The 13,366-nt window shown below is 44.3% G+C and overlaps 1 protein-coding gene across 2 annotated transcripts in view; it reads right to left on the minus strand.

Moving 5' to 3' along the window:
* GLS (glutaminase) overlaps positions 1 to 13,366 on the minus strand; it is a 618,398-nt gene that overhangs the window by 545,743 nt on the left and 59,289 nt on the right. For both annotated transcript variants that reach the window (XM_069733841.1, XM_069733840.1), the window contains exon 3: positions 6,782 to 6,903. In XM_069733841.1, coding sequence (XP_069589942.1) covers positions 6,782 to 6,903 — 122 coding nt within the window. The remainder of the gene's footprint in view (positions 1 to 6,781; positions 6,904 to 13,366) is intronic.

Raw genomic sequence — 13,366 nt, forward strand, 5'->3', positions numbered from 1 at the left:
CTCTGCACCATTGATTATGGCCCCATAGATGCTCCTTATAAAGCTGTGCCATATATATGGTATATTGCTCTGCACCGTTCATTATTTCCCCATAGATGCTCCTTATAAAGCTGTGCCATATATAATGCTCTGCACCGTTCTTTATGGCCCCATAGATGTGCCATATAATGCTGTGCCATATATAATGCTCTGCACCGTACTTTTTTGGCCCATAGATGCTCCTTATATAATGCTGTGCCATATATAATGCTCTGCACCGTTCTTTATGGCCCCATAGATGCTCCTTATATAATGCTGTGCCATATAGAATGCTGCTGGTGCTGCCATAAAAAAAAAAAAAATCACATACTCACCTCTCTTGCTCAGGACGCCGGCGCTTTCAATATTTACCTGCTCCTCGTGCGGCTCCGTCTCCAGCACTGACGCTCAGCAGAGGGCGCGCACTGACTACGTCACCGCGCCCTCTAACCTGAGCGTCACTGCTAGAGGACGCTGGAGACGGAGCCGCAGCAGAGCGAGGAGCAGGTAAATATCGCGCAGCGCTGCGCTCCCCTTACCTGCTCCTGGCGCGGTACCTGCAGTCCCTGGCTTCTCCGGCGCTGCAGCTTCTTCCTGTAATTGAGCGGTCACAGTTACCGATCATTTACAGCAATGAATATGCGGCTCCACCCCTATGGGAGGTGGAGCCGCCTATTCATTTCTGTAATGAGCGGTGCCATGTGACCACTCAGTACAGGAAGAATCTGCAGCGCCGGGGAAGCCAGGGACTGCAGGGACCGCGCCAGGAGCAGGTAAGTATAACTACACAGCCCCCGCTCCCCCTCCCCTGCCGACCCCCGGGTATATGACTCGAGTAAAAGCCGAGAGGGGGACTTTCAGCCCAAAAAAGTGGACTGAAAATCTCGGCTTATACTCGAGTATATATGGTAATTAACAAAAAAGTGTGAAGCAACAGAAATTATGTCTTATATTCTAGGTTCTTCAAAGTAGCCACCTTTTGCTTTGATGACTGCTTTGCACACTCTTAGCATTCTCTTGATGAGCTTCAAGAGGTAGTCACTGGAAATTGTTTTCACTTCACAGGTGTGCCCTGTCAGGTTTAATAAGTGGGATTTCTTGCCTTATAAACGGGGTTGGGACCATCAGTTGTGTTCTGCAGAAGTCTGGTGGATACACAGCTGATAGTCCTACTGAATAGACTGATAGAATTTGTATTATAGCAAGAAAAAAGCAGCTAAGTAAAGAAAAACGAGTGGCCATCATTACTTTAAGAAATGAAGGTCAGTCAGTCCGAAAAATTAGGAAAACTTTGAAAGTGTCCCCAAGTGCTGTGGCAAAAACCATCAAGCGCTACAAAGAAACTGGCTCACATGAGGACCGCCCCAGGAAAGGAAGACCAAGAGTCACCTCTGCTTCTGAGGATAAGTTTATCCGAGTAACCAGCATTAGAAATCGCAGATTAACCGCAGCTCAGATTAGAGACCAGGTCAATGCCACAGAGTTCTAGCAGCAGACACATCTCTACAACAACTTTTAAGAGGAAACTTTGTGCAGCAGACCTTCATGGTAAAATAGATGCTAGGAAACCACTGCTAAGGACAGGCAACAAGCAGAAGAGACTTGTTTGGGCTAAAGAACACAAGGAATGGACATTAGACCAGTGGAAATCTGTTCTTTGGTCTGATGAGTCCAAATGTGAGATCTTTGGTTGCAACCACAGTGTCTTTATGCGATGCAGAAAAGGTGAACGGATGGACTCTACATGCCTGGTTCCCATGGTGAAGCATGGAGGAGGTGTGATGTGCTTTGCTGGTGACACTGTTGGGGATTTATTCAAAATTGAAGGCATACTGAACCAGCATGGTTACCACAGCATCTTGCAGCGGCATGCTATTCCATCTGGTTTGCGTTTAGTTGGACCATCATTTATTTTGCAACAGGACAAAGACCCCAAAAACACCTCCAGGCTGTGTAAGGGCTATTTGACCAAGAAGGAGAGTGATAGGGTGCTACGCCAGATGACCTGGCCCCCCACAGTCACCAGACCTGAACCCAATCGAGTGAACCCAATCGAGATGGTTTGGGGTGAGCTGAACCACAGAGTGAAGGCAAAAGGGCCAACAAGTGCCAAGCATCTCTGGGAACTCCTTCAAGATTGTTGGAAGACCATTCCCGGTGACTACCTCTTGAAGCTCATCAAGAGAATGCCAAGAGTGTGCAAAGCAGTCACCAAAGCAAAACGTGGCTACTTTGAAGAACCTAGAATATAAGACATTATTTCAGTTGTTTCACACTTTTTTGTTAAGTATATAATTCCACATGTGTTAATTCATAGTTTTGATGCCTTCAGTGTGAATGTATAATTTTCATACTCATGAAAATACAGAAAAATCTTTAAATGAGGTGTGTCCAAACTTTTGGTGTGTAGTGTGTGTGTGTAGTGTGTGTGTGTGTATAAAATTCATTTTTTTACTCTTTCACATTGTCCCACTAGTATGGGACATCACTATATAGTGTGAGATCAGGATTAGTGATGAGAGAATACACTCGTTGCTCGAGATTTCCCAAGCACGCTCGGGTGTCCTCCAAGTACCGTATTTTTCGGACTATAAGACGCACCGGACTATAAGACGCACCCAGGTTTTAGAGGTGGAAAATAGGGAAAAAAATATTTGAAGCTTAAAAAAAAATGTGGTAAAATTTAATAACATACTATTATATGTGGTGTTATTATATATAATAGTATGTTATTATGTTGGAAGCTGCGGGTAGAAGATGGTGCTGCGGAACCAGTGTGGTGTCTGTAAAGTACTATATGAAGATGCTGGAGGGTGAGTATAAGAATGGGGGCACAGGGCTTATATTTAAAGCACCACTCCAGAACTGAAAACTAACACTGGAGTGCTGCTTTAAGAACCCATGGGAGAACTATAACTCCCAGCCTGTCCTGCAGATCCTATGACATGCTGGGAGTTATAGTTCACCACAGGAATGGCAGAGTGCTTTATTGTGTGTTGTAAAGACTAACCTTTTAATTGTGCCAGCCAGCCACTGTGGTGAGGTGAAAAGCTGGAGCATCCCATGACACCACAAAGCCCTCCCTCTTGTTGCCTTTCCACAGCACAGGTAATGGAAGCTTGCAGATTCTAGTGGGGAGTCTGAAGGACCTGTGATGTCATCAGAAGAGGGAGGGCTCTGTGCTGCCATGTGATGCTCCAGCCCGTCCACTTCATGACATCACACAGGTCCTTATATGCCTCAGCATCCAGCACAGCCTGTCAGGTATGCAGCGATCTTGTGTCTCCCCTCTGGCCCCTGCTGCTGCCCCCTTCTCCACCGGACACAGATCTCCCCAGCTTCTGCAGGAATCCAGCGCTGGGGAAACCATGTGTGTTTCAGTGAAGGAGTATTCATTTGCTGCTCACTGCTCTGCGCCGACAGGTGGGCGGGGAAGCAGCTAATGAATATTCACTGCACTTTAATCATGAGGACCACATGGTTTCCCCAGTGCTGGATTTGGGCAGCTGGGACATTTTTCTGCCTCCTGCAAGTGGAATCCCAGGGGATCCCACTCTGCTGCCCCCTCCCCACATGCTACATTCCGACCATAAGACGCACCCACACTTTCCTCCAAAATTTGTGGAGGAAAAAAAGAGAGTCTTATGGTCAGAAAAATACGGTATTTTTTAGTGCTCTGAGTTTTAGTTTTTAGTGCTGCAACTGAATGATTTACATCTGTTAGCCAGCATAAGTACATGTGGGGGTTCCCTAGCAACCAGGCCACCCCCACATGTACTTATCCACAGTCTTTCAAAACATTATACCTTAGTTCATAATAAAGATTATAATAAGTTAAAAATTATTCCTATTGATCATATCCCTGCTCACATTCCAAATAGGATTAGAAAACTGAACGGGAAAGAGGTGTATTGGATCTATAAATTAAGAAGCCTCAAACTGCAGGGTCTTTATGTGATCACAGAGGTTTTAATTTAATTTATTAATAGAGGTGGATATATGTATTTATTGATACTTTCTATTAATTTTTATAAGTATGGGTGTCTTTAATATATATTTTTTTCTATGGGAGTTTTTTAAGAATTCCACCAGGAATACATGATGGGTTAGTTGTTGCAAAAGATTTTTTTTCATGTTTCATAAGGGAAATATTTAATGCATTTTAAAATATATCTAAATATATTTATTCTACTCCTTTATGTCCAAAGCTTTTTAAATTTAGAAATTTTTAAGCGTTCTACAGTAAGAGGATTAAATTGTAGGGGCTGCGGTATGAATGAGTGACGCCTGCTAGGTAATGGTACCCCTTGTTAAGTGTTCTTTTTTTCCCTGATACACCATAATTATAAACATAACTTCATTCCCGCAGAGCTGGTGAGGGAAATCACTAAACCCCCTATTTTTTTTCCCCCACTATCTCTACTCTGAAAAACAGTAGTTTTACAGAGCATGAACTCCTATTCTCTTTCCGGACTGCCCCTGGACCCCAGTATAATTGTATAAATAATTACTCTGGTATTTTTAAGATCTATATATTCTTGTTAAATTTGTTAATATTCCGCTCTGAAATAATTTTAGACAACCAATCATTCCTTTGTTCTAAAGACATGAGTGTCAATCTCCAGGTGGTGGAAAAATGCTGCTGAGGGGGGTTTATAAAACTTTGTTATGTGGCTTGCACTGGCCACTATATAATTTGTCTCTGTGCAGGGGGGCTGATAATAGCCCTGTGTGCTCCCCCCGCGATGTGATCCTGAGGGTGTGCACAATCCTGCAGGTGTGGAACACATGGTTCTTCCCACACGGCCACTGAGCTTTGGCAGATGAGCAATCTCTTCCTTTCCTTTTATTCTAATTCATCATTAAATAGGAATAAAAAGCCGGACTAATGTTTTAAGGTAAGAAAAGGAAAAATATATATATTTCTTTTTTTTTTATTAATAAAATAATTATTTTTACTTGATTAAAATTTAGATCCACACAATTAAATTTTTTTTTAAATAAATGGTTCACAAACGATCTCCATCAAACCTCACTGAGCTCGAGCTGTTTGCCAAGGAAGAATGGGCAAGAATTTCAGTGTCTCGATGTACAAAACTGATAGAGACATACCCCAAGCGACTTGCAGCTGTAAGGCCGGGTTCACATTTCGGCATAACGCAGTGTAAGGTAATCCGTGAACGCCGCCATTAAGTCCTATGTTGGACGCATCGCTAGCGCATGTCCACAATGGGCGTGCGCTAGCCATGTGCCGTCATTGAGTGACGGACCCTGAGACGCGGGCTGAAGCGTTTCCGGGTCTGTCACCGCTAGCGCAGATAGAGCTAGCAGATGCTCCATCTGTGCTAGTGTGCTGCCATACCGGCACTTGCGTTATAGCAGCTCGTTTAACGTATGTGCTGAACGGGCTGCTATTAATGCAATGTGAACCCGGCCTAATCGAAGCAAAAGGAGGCGCAACAACGTATTAAGTTAAAGGGGCCGAATAATATTGCACGCCCCACTTTTCAGTTTTGGAATTTCCACAGAAATTTAAAATAACCAATAAATTTCATTCAACTTCACAATTGTGTTCCACTTGCTGTTGATTCTTCACCAAAAATTTACATTTGGTATCTTTATGTTTGAAGCATGATATGTGGGAAAAGGTTGAAAAGTTCCAGGGGGCTGAATACTTTTGCAAGGCACTGTATATGGTCACTATATGGCGGTAATATCTGTGTGCCAGTTATAATCAGGGTTACCGGTTAGTGGTATAAACCAAAACAGAGAACAAGGATCCCTAAAATGTAACTTTTATTAAAGCAAATCTAAAAAGACTATATTTATCCAAAAATCAGGTAAAAAAGTATTAAATGTACCTATTAGACCCTAGGTCAAACTACAATGAATCCTGCCTGGCAGTGGAGGTTGACAGCTCACCCTTATACGCCCTAGGAAGTACCTACAATCAGGAAAAAGACTGGTGAGCCCTACTGAGCACTCCCTATAATGCCAACTGCCTGACAGTGGAGGTAGACACCCTAATTTACTGCGGTAGGTGCCCCCACTCAACATCTTCCAACATCTATTAACAATAAATGCCACACATGGTGACAGAAATGACACTACTGTCTCAGACTGAGGGTCACAGAGAAAAGATCCCAGAATCAGAGACCTTTCCCCTTGTGCTGGGCCTAGTGCAGGCTTCACCATTGTGCACTACATCAGCACTGCAGACACAGCTGAAAACGGTATTGGAGAACCAACAAGGGGCTCGTTCAAGCTTCATATAACCAAATTCAGAATATACCGTACCCGAAAAATTTGGCATGGTTTTAAATTCTGTTGCTCATTTTATCCATATCACTATTGGATGGGCTTGTACGATTTTGATCAATACTGTACACAAAGTAACTCACTTTCACATATGGAGCAATTTGTTCATTAAAGATAGTGTCCAGTACTGAACACCCCTTTAAGTGGCCCACATAATTATGAAAAATTAACTCATACTCGTGTCCTGGACAGGCGCTGTTCCTGCAATGTCAGTGCTGTTATTCCCAGCTTTCACGTGACACTAGTGAGTCACGTAACCACTGCAGCCAATCAGTGACGTCAGTACTGACAGTTTAGTCTAACAGAGGGAAAGCCGTGGCCGAGCAACAGCGGCTGATGGACGGATTTCGGAAGTCTCATTCACTTTACTGGAACAGTAAAATTTTGCGTTTTTCACGGAGAACATCGCCATGGTATGTTTGTCAAGTACAATGTAGGCATTTACTTTTTGAAGAGTTCTTTGTCCAGCATTACTCCATCTGATGACGTTTGTAGGGTAAGTCTCAACATGTCCATGCATTCTTTCAGCCTTGGATCAGACGTGCGCAGACCAGTAGACTTTAATGCCTGCAGGAAAAAAAAACAAAACTAAAGTAGCACTCAGCCAATTTTCATCTTGCAGACAAATTCCTCAAATTCACTGTGGGCCACTGAAATCGAGCCAGGGGTCCAGGGACAAATATATAGTTGATGGGACAGTGCGTATGGAGGAAGATTAAGCCGTGTTCGCCTTTGCGCGAAAGAGTCATTTTGGGGTTCCCTCTCATCACAGAATGACCAAGAACTTCTTAGAATACCCAAAACACACTGTTCAGGCGTCAGACTACAATATCATAGTGTGAACTGGGTAGTGTTAGAAGCACTTCTGACAATGCAGAGGGGACCTTATCCTCTTCAAACCATATACCGTACATTTACGTCACCTGACTTTGGTGCTCACATCTTTGCAGGCAGATGATGGCTGATTTAGTCAGCCATCATCTGTCTCTTACAGCTGTGGGTGGATTAGAGTTCCACCCGTGGATATTAACCATTTAAATGTCACTGTCAATCTCTGAGAGCAACATTTAATAAGCGCCAGTAGGACACGATCATGACAACATGATTGTGGGGCGATGACGGGTTGCCATAACATATGAGGGTCTGTTGAAGACCTCCGTGCTTGTCATCACGATTTTCCTGGGAAAGCCAACATTTATCTGACATTAATGGGGGATTGCGATTTCCACCATACATAATAGTGCTGATACACTGCCTTTAATAGCACAAGTAATCAGATGGTCGCAGGTTCAGTTCCTCTAAGGGGACTGACAAATAGTTAAAAGTAAAAAAAAAAAAATAAAATAAAGGGAAATAGAAAACGTGGGTAGGAATAAGGTAAGACAAAAAGCTATGTTTGTTTGCTGTTAAAGTTAGAAAAATAATAAAAAAAGCTTTTTGGAAACTAAAAAAAAACAAAAAAAAAAACAACATGCAAAAGTTCAAATCACCCTCTTTTTACCTCATTGAAAACAAACAGAAAAAAAAATACACATTTCATATTGCTGCATTTGTCAAAGTCTGATCTATCAAAATATAAAATAAATTAATCCGATTGGTAAGTGGCACAAGGAGAAAATGAATCAAAACGGCCAGAATTATGTTTCAGCCACTGAACACATTGCAATAAAATGAAATAAGAGGAAGTCAAGACATCACATGTATGGTACCCCAAAATAGTATCAGTAAAATAAGCTCCCATACAGCCAAACATCTCAAAGACTGAAAACATTCGGATTTTTTTCCTCCACTGAAATAAGGAAAAAAACGATACATGTTTGGCTTCTGTGTACTCATTGACCTGGAGAACGATCTTGCGAGGCCAGTTTAGCATATAGTGAACATGGTAAATACAAAAAAAAAAAAAAAAAAACACAATTGTGGAATTGCACATTTTTTGCAATTTTCCCTCTTTCCAGTTCCTCACATGATAAAATGAATGTCGTCATTCAAAAGTAAAACTCATCCCACAAAACACAAGCCCATGTACGGACTATGTGGAAGAAAAAAATAAAAAAAGTTATGGCTCTTAGAATACGGGGAGGAAAAAACTAAATGAAAAATGTCCACAGCGTGCAAGGGTTAAAGGGAACGTGTCCACAAAAAACAACCTAATATTGAAATCAAATTTTGATGCCCGGAAAGCTCTCCTATACAAGTCAATGAGTCCATTTATTGCCTTCTACGGTCCATGTAGCTACTGTAAGCTTATCTCTAAATGTTATTAACAGAAGGTCAGCGACAAGGTATGTCCTGTTATACATAGACAGTCAAGAGAAAAAAATCTACAATCAAAAAATAAAAAACAACATAGAAATATTGTTTTTAATTACTGCATTTTCTTTAAAATAGGATATTAGTAACAGATGGGCAGATCAGTAGAGGTAGGTCAGGAGGGCAGACTGTCAGTTATTACATGTCTCACACTGTCATTTTCCATAAGCTCTGGAGGCAGATTCTCAGGGAGATACATGTCTGGCCCATTGTCCTGGACAGCTCATTTACATATAAGAAAAACGGGGATCTCTCTGGAATAAGACATCAGATCACAGATATCAAGGTATGATTACATTCAGCTTCCTATGACCTACACGCCCATATAGTCGACTACTCACTGATTTCCTTTAAATTGCAGCAGAACATGAGAATAAAGAAGGAGCCGTACGATTTATTACAGTAAAGAAGGACTAAACTTCCTAAGCGTTCTGCGATCTGTTAAAAAAAAAAAAAATTAGTCCACTACAGATTTTACCACAGTCCCCAGATACAATCCTATATGTTGTGAAAAATCGCTTTTCACGCACCAGACCAAAGTTTAGATTAATGGATTCTACATGATGCTGCTGTACGTCTGTTATGCAATAAAGATAGCAGAGGGATGCAGGATTGCAGATTCCACTGACTGATGAAAAGAAGAACAGGAATGGCCAACAAGTGTGTTCATGGCCAGTGTTGGCCATAGACTAGGCCCTCACGGTTTCCACTTATAGTGTAAGCAGAGACTCGGTGTATGTTACATAGTAGCACCATAAGGGCCTGCACATCTGCACGCATATTAGCCCTACTGCAATTTATGGGGTTATAAAGCTGATTGAACATGCTGTGGATTTTAACCCCTTCATCCCAGTCAGCAGGATTGTGCACAGTAACCTACAGACACTGTCAGGTCGGATCCGTTATATTAAATAAAATGATAAATTGGTTGATGAAATCCATCTTGTGGTTGTTTTTTAATCTTTATTTTTAGTTTAAGATATGCTTGTGTCCTTGGTGTATACGGTGCTCTGATTATATATTCATAATGGAGACTGCTGACAGGTCACTGATCACTCACTGACCCGCCCCCTAGTTTGCATATTGAATAAACTAATGTGTGTATTTGAAAAAAAAAGCATGTCACTTAATAAAAATGGCAGCACCTGCGCACTCTTATCGGTTAGTGCTTATTTTCTTCCTGTGCTTCAAAGAAGAAGAAAAATCACCATCAATATGGCGCCGTCAGGTTCGCCTGAGCATTAGCATTTTTTGCATTCTAATAGATGCTACTGCGCAAGCACCGCTCCTTGCTGCTGCAGCCAAAAAAAGTACACTACAAGAAAACGGCGGCGGCCATTTTGAACGCAAAATTTGATGGAATCATTAGCGGACGCCATGTCTCGTTTGGAGAGCCCCTGACGTGCCTAAACAGTGGAAACTCCCCCACAAGTGACCCCATGTCAAATTGGCAGAGCCCCTGAGGTGATAGATCAGCAGAACCCACCTAAATGATCTCATTTTACAAACTACACCCTCCAATAAATTAATCTAGGGCTGCAGTGATCATGTTGACACCACATATGCCTTACAGAATTTTATACCATTGGGTGGTGCAGAAAGAATAATTACATTTTCACCACAAAACTTTTGTTTTAGCATCAAGTTATTAATTACTAGCTATTGAACCCGTTCTACGCCCGGGTGGCGAGCATTTATATTGGTATATGGTCTCCATCCTGTCATGTGCTGCTCCATCCTGCGTCCCCATCCTGTCATGAGCTGCTCCATCCTGCGCCCCCATCCTGTCATGTGCTGCACCCATCCTGCGCCCCCATCCTGTGCCCCCATCCTGTCATGTGCTGCTCCCATCCTGCACTCCCATTCTGACATGCGCTGCTCCCATCCTGCGCCCCCATTCTGACATGTGCTGCTCCCATCCTGTGCCCCCATTCTGTCATGTCCTGCTGCCATCCTGCGCCTCCATTCTGACATGTGCTGCTCCCATCCTGCGCCCCCATCCTGTCATGTGCTGCACCCATCCTGTGCCCCCATCCTGTCATGTGCTGCACCCATCCTGTGCCCCCATCCTGTCATGTGTTGCACCCATCCTGCGCCCCCATCCTGTCATGTGCTGCTGCCATCCTGCACCCCCGTTCTGTCATGTGCACCCATCCTGCGCCACCGTTCTGTAATTTGCTGCTCCCATCCATATGCCCCGTACAATGCTCCATAAAGGTTTATGGCCCCCATAAGATGCTCCATAGTATATGCCCCATAGTATATGCCCCGTACACTGCTCCATAAAGGTTTATGGCCCCCATAACATGCTCCATAGTGTATGCCCCGTACACTGCTCCATAAAGGTTTATGGCCCCCATAACATGCTCCATAGTATTATATGCCCTGTACACTGCTCCATAAAGGTTGATGGCCCCCATAAGAGGCTCCATAGTATATGCCCCGTACACTGCTCCATAAAGGTTGATTGCCCCCATAAGATGCTCCATAGTATATGCCCCGTACAGTGCTCCATAAAGGTTTATGGCCCCCATAACATGCTCCATAGTGTATGCCCCGTACACTGCTCCATAAAGGTTTATGGCCCCCATAACATGCTCCACAGTATTATATGCCCTGTAGACTGCTCGATAAAGGTTGATGGCCCCCATAAGATGCTCCATAGTATATGCCCCGTACACTGCTCCATAAAGGTTGATGGCCCCCATAAGATGCTCCATAGTATATGTCCCGTACAGTGCTCCATAAAGGTTGATGGCCCCCATAACATGCTCCATAGTATTATATGCCCCGTATGCTACTGCGATATATAAAAAAAAATAAATAAATAACATACTCACCTATCGTCGCTGGGCGCCGAGTGCTGGGGGGCCTGAGCAGGCGGGGACACCGGCGCGCTGTGGGGGTCAGGTGCCGGAGTCGCCGCTAGCTCAGGCCCCCGACACTTGCTATATTCACCTGGCCCTGATCAAGCGCTGCGTGCCGCTTCCTCCGGGTCCTCTGGCTGTGACTGTTCAGTCAGAGGGCGGCGCGCATTAAGCGCGTCATCGCGCCTTCTCAACTGTGAACGTCACAGGCAGAGGACCCGGGAGACGGAGCCGCACGCAGCGCTGGAACGGGACAGGTGAATATAGCTTATACTTACCCTCCTGGCGCGTCCCTGCCTCTCCGTTGGAGATCGCGGTGTGCGTTCAGTGTTTACGCATACCACGATCTCCTGGGAGCGTCACTCTGTGGGGTCCAGACAGCGCCGGCGCTTGCGCAGTCTATAAAGGCTTCGGACAGAGTGACACTCCCAGCGTTATATTATAGATGGAGCCGAAAAGTGCGGACTGCTGCTCCAGGAATCGGCGCCTGCGCAGTCTGCGCTTTCTGGTGCCATTTTCTTGAAAACACACTGAGGTATCCAAAAAAATGGCGCCGGAAACCGCGGACTGCGCATGCGCCGATTCCGGGAGCAGGGAGACATTCATGGCCCGTAGTCAGGGGGCCTAAGTAAGAAATCTCTGTGGCATGAAGTGCCACAGCGTAATGAGGGCGGGATCCTGTGCACACGCTACCTGATTCCTTTCCGCCGCCATTTTCTTGTTCCTCCTGCTGCCGGAATCGGCACCTGCGCAGTCCGCGCTTTCCGGCGCCATTTTCTTGAAGACACACTGCAGTGTGTCTTCAAGAAAATGGTGCCGGAAAGTGCGGACTGCGCAGGCGCCGATTCTGGCAGCAGGACCAAGAAAATGACGGCGGAAAGGAATCAGGTGGCGTAAGTAACAAACTGCTGTGGCATCAAGTGCCACAGCATCTTCAGGGCGCAATCATGTCCACGGTGTCCCCACGTACGGATTACGGTGTCCCCCTGCTCCCGACCCCCTGCAGTCCGCGCTTTCCGGCGCCATTTTTTTTCTTTCTGACACTGGCTATTATCTAACGCTAGGAATGTCGCGCTTGCGCAGTCTATAAAGGCTTCGGACAGAGTGACGCTCCCAGCGTTATATTATAGATTCTAAGGACTAATAGGAAAAAAATGGACCTAAGTTTGTTGTAAAAATTTCTCCTGAATAAGCCAATAGCTTACATGTAATTGGGAAATATGTTTCAGGCACAGTGCAAAGCTCAGAAGGGAAAGAGTGTCAAATTATAGTGAAGATTTTACGGTTATGGTTTGCTGGTGCCTGGGAGAGCCTCTGAGGTGCAAGAAAAGCAGAACCCGCCATAAGTGACCCCATTTGACAAACTACACATCTCAATGAATTAATCTAGGGGTACAGTGATAATATGGACACCACAGGTGTCACAGAATTTTATAACATTGGCAGTGAAGAAAAAATAATTACATTTTTACAACCAAAATGTTATTTTAGCCCCAGATTTTACATTTTCACACAGGAAATGGGTAAAAATGGCATAAAAAAATGTGCCTCTCTGGTTACCTAAACGGTGGTTCCGTACAATCAATTATATATTTAGGGATGTTGTGTGGGGGGAAAAAGCAACCAAGGTTTAGACTGGAAATCTTACAGAGGCCCAAAGATGAGAGGGGGCTGGGGCTCCCAAGTCCATGGATTTATTATCTAGCAGCTCAGGGCCAACAGCGGAGGGGATGGAGAGAGACAGAAGACACGGGTTCGGTGTGGCGGATATTGACTCAGGTATTGGGGAGAGACTCATTGGTGTAAGCACTGTCGTGCCCCACGCTGGCCCTGGAAAACAAGGTGTGGGA

Source organism: Ranitomeya imitator, chromosome 7, assembly GCF_032444005.1.
Source record: "Ranitomeya imitator isolate aRanImi1 chromosome 7, aRanImi1.pri, whole genome shotgun sequence".
Classification (NCBI taxonomy): domain Eukaryota; kingdom Metazoa; phylum Chordata; class Amphibia; order Anura; family Dendrobatidae; genus Ranitomeya; species Ranitomeya imitator.